The sequence below is a fragment of the Cryptomeria japonica genome, chromosome 4 (assembly GCF_030272615.1).
Source record: "Cryptomeria japonica chromosome 4, Sugi_1.0, whole genome shotgun sequence".
NCBI lineage: Eukaryota > Viridiplantae > Streptophyta > Pinopsida > Cupressales > Cupressaceae > Cryptomeria > Cryptomeria japonica.
In genome coordinates this window covers 111,721,101-111,728,298 of record NC_081408.1, presented here as the reverse complement: position 1 = coordinate 111,728,298, position 7,198 = coordinate 111,721,101, and the positions used below count along the sequence as shown (strand labels likewise).

Genomic DNA, 7,198 nt, shown 5'->3' with positions numbered 1-7,198 from the left:
TTTTTAGTGTCTCTTTTGGAATGCCTTCATATGTTTAGTTTTTGATTGACTAACGCTAACGCTTTGTGTGTTTTGTGTTGTTTGATCTTAAACTAACCTTGTGCCATTTAGGAGGGCATCACTAACTATTCACTATTCTACTTTCTATTAACCTTTACAAATGAAGAGATTGAGCCAAGTATATTGAGAGCTCATTTACAATGAATGGCCAAGATTTTACAATGAAACCCTAATTAGGTTTTGTTACAACAAACTCTCCTTAGCCAATGAAAAAATTACATTCAATGAGCATGGACCAATAGATATTGAGGATAGGTACATCGAAGTTTGTGCATCGATGGGTGAGTCTGGTACATCAAATCATGCTTCAAGTTAACTCACAATGACTTAGACAATAGTCTCATTGAGATTTACAATATTTGAAATTATTTTCACAATCATAAATCTAATATTAATGATAAACTAATAAAACTAAATATTTAGTTGTATGAATCTTAAAAATAAATACTAATAATCATAAACTACAATTAATTTATATATCAATTTTCATGAAAACTAAATTATTTCAGACATCAGTAATAATATTAAAGATAAATAAATAAAAATAAATCTAAAACAAAAAAATTAAACTTATATAATCTTCACTATCACAATATTCAATATCTAAATTATTTCTATTAAAATGATATATTAGAATTTCGATTCCATCCTTCAATATAATCTGTCGACTACAGTCGAGTCCTCATTAATGAAAAGTTGCTGAGAGCAAATGAAAAGATAAAGAAACAAATATACAATATGACAGCCTTTTTTAAGTTTTTCCCCAATTTTTTCTCCACTATCGATAAATTTAAGTAGAATCTGAACATTTAACTGAAGTCTTTCAAACAGCAGGCCATCAAGCATTGACTGGGGTAATGTGAACGAACTTTAAATATTATCAGTTTAAATATTATCAGTTTGACAGTATTCACATTTTTCCAAAAACGTGAAGTTTCTGACTGAGCTTTAATATAAAGAATTAGTATGTTCTAGCTCAAACACTTCAAGATTAATGATAAAAAAATAAACTAATGGTCTTCAGTTCTTATGAGCTTTGGAAGTGAACAGAGTACGAGATCTTTCCTAGCTTAAAATGGGCCCGCAGACATTTATTAAACGGTTCTATTGGCAGGTCTGGCGACTAGTAACTGAAATTTGGTAGGAGTAGCCGCAGACAGCGAACGCAACTCTCTGTATTGTGCCAGAAAATTCTGACATGAGCTACCCGTGTTCAGTACTTTACACTAGTCTATTGAATGTCCACTCAAGCTGTCTACTTGACCTTTTTGACATATTCTGTAACCGTGTTCATTACCATAACTGTGTGGACCATTCCGCACATACTTTACACTAGTCTATTGAATGTCCACTCAAGCCGTCTACTTAACCTTTTCGACATATTCTGCTAAGGATTTGTATCGAGTCAAGGGATGCTATCTCTGATACCGAATTGCCATCAGAGAGTACCGAGGAAGAACAAGATGAAGTACAACTCTTTCCCTTCTATTCCTCAGAGACGAACCACTTTTCTTCCAACCCTCCTTTTTCTGTTTGTAATAAATTTTCGTTTAGTCATATCTACCGTATCGCACACCTGCGACAATTCCTCTACTTTCACCGACGGCAGCACTTATTCCACAAATTTGAATCTGGTTATCAACGATCTGTTTCTTAATGCGCCTCGAAGTTCAGGCTTCAACATTTCTTCCCATGGTCAATCTCCCAATAGGGTCTATGGTCTGCTGCAGTGTACTGGAAATATATCGGCACTGAGTTGCTCAAAGTGTGCACTGGAGGCGAATAGCAGTATTCACGAACTTTGCGCCAACGACATTGGTGGGCGAATATGGTTAGGTGACTGCTTCCTGCGCTATCACAACTATAATTTTATTTCAATACTGGATACTAATGGATATTTGCGGAGGAACCAGCATATTATAACCGGGGAGGCTTTTAAATCCACAACCAGTAGCCTTCTGTCGAATCTGTCAAACCAAGCTTACATCCCTGCAAATAAAGGATTCGCTGCTGGATCAGCCAACTATTCTGCTTCAGGAATATTATATGGTTTAGTTCAGTGTTGGAGAGACATATCAATACAAGATTGTAGATCATGCCTGTTTGACGCAAGGACAAATCTGAACGGTTGCTGTTCTTCATACCAAGGAGCCCAGGCTCAGTACGGAAGCTGCAAGGTAAGATATGAGATAGTCCCATTTTTTGGCTCTGCTCAGTCGCCATCTCCCTCCTCTAACGGATCCGCTACAAATACTTCCACACCTCCAGCTGCTTCAACACCTGCTCCCGCAGTAACCCTTTCTCCTCCTGCAGTAGCCCCTTTTCCTAATACGGTTAATGGAACTTCTTCAACGACATCAAAGGGTATGTTCAAGAATTAGATTGTCTTCTTTTCATTCTTATAAAATCAGAAAGTATGCTCAGTTCTTTACAGTTAATGTTTTCCCATTTCATTCAACTTCTATTTCATAGATCTAATAGGAGAGTCAACAACCTGCTTTGAAGCTATAATATATACATATGTATATGAAATCTATGCTCTTCTACTTTTTTTCGAGTTTTGGGGTTGCAGTCATTTCCTAGATCCCAGAGTTAAGCTGTAAGGGAGATATCATTCGTTAACTTCAATCAAATTATCTTCTGTCCATTTACCTAGTACTCTAAAAGCATTATAGAGCTAGAATTCTAACATATAAGTATTGAATTGTACTTTACAGGAAAGTCTTCAAAAACATTACCCATAGTTCTCAGTCTTGTGGGAGGCATAATTCTGACATTAGCTCTTTATCTGACTGTATTAAGAAAAAAGGTTAAATCTGTCATTTATGGTAGGGCAACAACTACTACTCCTGACAATCGAGGTGCTCTGGGAATCCTTTTCTAATTTTTAAGGTTATTTCTTCTTATGGTTTTAGTTTAACATTTTTTCTAAGCTTAACTCATTTTTGTCTCTTTATTTTCTAATACTACAGAGGGGCATGGATTTTCCTCCGAATCCGGCTTGCTTATGCAAGAGCAACAATTTGCCTTCAGTTTAGACATGTTAGCAGAAGCCACAGAAAATTTTCATGACAAAAATAAACTTGGACAGGGAGGTTTTGGTGCGGTCTACAAGGTGGGTCAATTGTTTAATCTTGGTCTAAACTAATGTCAATTTAAATGGAGAGCTCTAAATCTGTTTTCTGTGTTTTAGGGAATAACTAGAAATGGAAATGAGATAGCTGTGAAAAAGCTCTCTGCCAAATCTGCACAAGGAAACAAAGAATTTATGAATGAAGTGAAACTGGTGGCTAATGTTCAACACCGAAACCTTGCAAAGCTGCTAGGATGTTGTGCTGAGGGAAATGAAAGGCTGCTTGTTTATGAGTATTTTCCTAACAAGAGTTTGGACACATTCCTCTTTGGTAAGTTGCAATTCAACCTTAATTTATTAATTTAGGAAAGATGAATAAGTTACAAATGTTCTTAAATATTGATCTATAACAGATTCAGAAAAGGGTAGAGAGTTGGATTGGCAAAAGCGTTATAGCATCATAGTTGGAATTACACGTGGGCTTCTCTACCTTCACGAGGATTCACAGCTGCGAATTATTCATAGAGATATTAAAGTAAATAATATTTTACTTGATCACAAACTCAATGCAAAGATAGCTGACTTCGGTTTGGCCAAACTTTTTCCTGAAGATGAGACACATATTCATACAAGAGTTGCAGGCACATAGTAAGCATCATCATGATAATGCAGCTTGTGAGCTTTTAGATTAAAATTGCTGATGATTAAGCTATTTAAACCAGAATATTTTCTCTAAATAATTTTACTTATAAGCCAATTATATTTCATTGTAAATATTTTCATTTTTTTGAAAACTAGACATTAATGATAATTTTAATTTGAATCCAGTGGTTACATGGCTCCAGAGTATGCAATGCGAGGGCAGTTGTCAATTAAAGTAGACGTTTACAGTTTTGGAGTGGTGGTCCTTGAGATCATCAGTGGAAGGAAAAACAGTGATACTGATCTTCCACATCATATGCAAAACCTGTTGGAATGGGTAAGAAACAGGATTTATTACTTCCCATGATCCTCATCTGTTAGTTTTCAATATTAGCAAGCATCCAAAATTCTCTTATGACTTAATGAGATGTGATGCAGGCATGGAAAATATTCAATAGAGGAAATGCGCTGAATCTGGTAGACCCAAAGGCATCACAAGTCAGCCAGGAGCAGGCCTTAAGATGCATTCATGTTGGGCTTTTGTGTGTACAGGCTGATGCAACACTTCGTCCAGCTATGTCTAATGTTAATATGATGCTCTCTAGCAATTTAGTGACATTGCCAAATCCTTCAAACCCTGCTTATATAAGTAATAGCGAAAGCTACGCATCAACATCTAGATCAAAGTCAAGCTCTGGGTTTGAAGAACATGAGAGGGGAACAACATCTCAGACGACATCAGGGACGACTACCTCATCTTTCCAACGGATTCCTTCTATAAACGAAACCTCGCTCACTCAAATGGAAGCAAGGTGAACTATCAAATATAACTTCGGATTCTATGCTGCTCATAATCAACAGAAACTTTACCTGGGTAACAATTACACCCAATCAATAGTACTCAATACTATGGCACTTCTTTGGTAAAGTATAATACGGGGCGGTTTATTTCGCCAGAAACTTGTTGGAGTCTAATCTCACCTACCCCATCCACATGCTCCCTATGCACAAGTGCTTACAGAATTAGCAGGATTTGGATTTGTTTTCAACATCTACTCCAACCTGTCCACCGTACCTTCTATAGTGTTAAAACATTATTTTATATGCAAAATTCTGGAAGTTTTCAGCTACCTCCTGCCCATTCTAGAAACATCTAAGACCTCCATTAAAAGAGGCATTTTGTAATATTTTGTGGAATGAAAGGAAGAATGAAAATATGGTCTGATAATTAAAAATTTGTCTTCCTTGTGTGCTGCTCTATTTTTCTCCATGCTTTGTTTTTGTGTTTTGTTTTGGTCTGTTTCATTTCTATTAGTGGTATCAGAGCCAATGGTACGAAATTTTAAAATTACTGGGAAAGTAGCTGCAAAAGAATGCAACAGAAGAGATCTGTGAGGGAGAACAAAAGAAATACTAGCAGTTAAAAAGGCTGTCAAAAGGAGAAGACTCTAGCAGACTAGAAGTGTAAGTTGTTGGGTAAAGATTGTGAAGGTATATAGAGTTGTTTAAAGGAAGAAATTTGCAGCAGCAGAAACACAGTCAAGTGTCAGGGTAAGGGTAGTTTATTCTTATTTTTTTTGTTTCAATGGGTAAAGTGGACAGAGCAAAGAAAGAGAAAACAAATGATTTAAAAGAAGAATTGAAGGAATGTAAGAAGAAAATTTCAGAAATGATATTTCTTTTAAAAGAGAAGCAAATGGAAAAATGTGATCTGTTAGATGAAAATTATAATCTTGAAAAAGAATTGAATGAAGTTCAAGATAAAAATAAGGAATTAGAAGAGAAATTACAGTTATTTGATGATGTCAAAAAGAAGTTTGATGATTTGAAAGAAATGTCAAAAAGGTTAGAAGAAGAAAATAGTTTACAGAAAAAGAAAATTTTAAATCTGAAACAAGAGAATGAATGTTTGAAGTTAAAACCACTAGTTAGTAATGCTTCATGTGACACAAAAGATTTGTGTTCATCATTTGGTGAAAGTGATTTAATTGAAACTATTTGTGATAAAGAATGTAAGAAAGAAAATGAGAATGTGTTTGCAAATTATGTTAGTTGTGATGATAAGAATATTGGTTTAAAAATCATGAAGAAAATGGGTTATAAAGGTCAAGGATTGGGAAAACAAGAACAAGGAATTAGAGAGCCTATTGAGCCTATAATGACGCCAAAGTATGAAGGTCTTAGATATGTCACAGGAAAAGAAAATGATGCTACTAGTTCAAACAAAACAACCCATAAAAGGCATTGTATAAAGTGTTTTCATTGCAATAGAGAAGGACACACAAAATAAATGTGTTGGGACTTACATCCATGTAAAATTTGTGGTTTGAAAAATCATTTTGAAAAAATGCGTTGGAAGAAAGAATCAATACCAGGTTGTATAAAAATGGATTATGGATGGGCCTATGGACCTAGTTGGCAAAAGCTCACAGGCATGTTCAAAAAATTGTACAAATGTTCATATGTGAAGAACAATAGAAGTAATGAAAGATTTGAGTGTCCAAAAGGGATTAAAAATATTTTCAGCCAAAAGAAACCATTGTCTAGCAAGGTAACTACTGATTGTATGATGTTTTGAAGACTTCAAACCAAAGAGATTGAGAGACTACAGTAGCAGTTGAAGAAAATTGGAGGACAAGAAAGAAAGAGAAGTTGATGAAAGAAATCAGAAAATCAGAGGAGGATATTAGTTAAAGAGAAGACATTGTGAATGCTGAAAATTGTAGTAGCTGTAGCAACAACAAGTTAGCAAGAATACCAAAGAAGAGGTTACAGACAAAAAAGGAAGATAGTTGAAGAAAGCTGAAAGAACAAAAGAATGGATAGAATATTCGTAGTTGAGATTAAGGGGGAGTGTTGGAGTCTAATCTCACCTACCCCATCCGCATGCTCCGTATGCACAAGTGCTTACAGAATTAGCAGGATTTGGATTTGTTTTCAACATCTACTCCAACCTGTCCACCGTACCTTCTATAGTTTTAAAACATTATTTTATATGCAAAATTTTGGAAGTTTCCAGCTACCTCCTGCCCATTCTAGAAACATCTAAGACCTCCATTAAAAGAGGCATTTTGTAATATTTTGTGGAATGAAAGGAAGAATGAAAATATGGTCTGATAATTAAAAATTTGTCTTCCTTGTGTGCTGCTTTGTTTTTCTCCATGCTCTGTTTTTGTGTTTTGTTTTGGTCTATTTCATTTCTATGAAAACTTGATATTCCTGGCGAGTAGTGGCGGAGAAAGAATACCGTTTATTGCAAAGGACTAACCAGGGGAGATCATTAGCTTCAAAGGCAAGTGGAGAGGGACATGGTACAAGAAAGGGAGATTAATTTTTTCTTGATAAGTGCAACGAGACGATTAAATTAACTTAAGTGGTGGACAAGGCACATGGTACTTGGAATCTCATTTTATTTAATGGTCC

The 7,198-nt window shown here is 35.3% G+C and overlaps 1 protein-coding gene across 1 annotated transcript; it reads left to right on the top strand.

The window, feature by feature from the left end:
• Window positions 1-1,247: 1,247 nt before the first annotated feature.
• LOC131046141 (cysteine-rich receptor-like protein kinase 15) lies at window positions 1,248-5,012 on the top strand. Its single transcript, XM_057979805.2, has 7 exons — window positions 1,248-2,424; window positions 2,778-2,921; window positions 3,033-3,175; window positions 3,254-3,464; window positions 3,547-3,781; window positions 3,962-4,112; window positions 4,214-5,012. Exons 1-7 carry the CDS (start codon window positions 1,473-1,475, stop codon window positions 4,589-4,591), a joined length of 2,214 nt encoding a protein of 737 aa, XP_057835788.2. The 5' UTR covers window positions 1,248-1,472; the 3' UTR covers window positions 4,592-5,012.
• The last annotated feature ends 2,186 nt before the right edge of the window (window positions 5,013-7,198 follow it).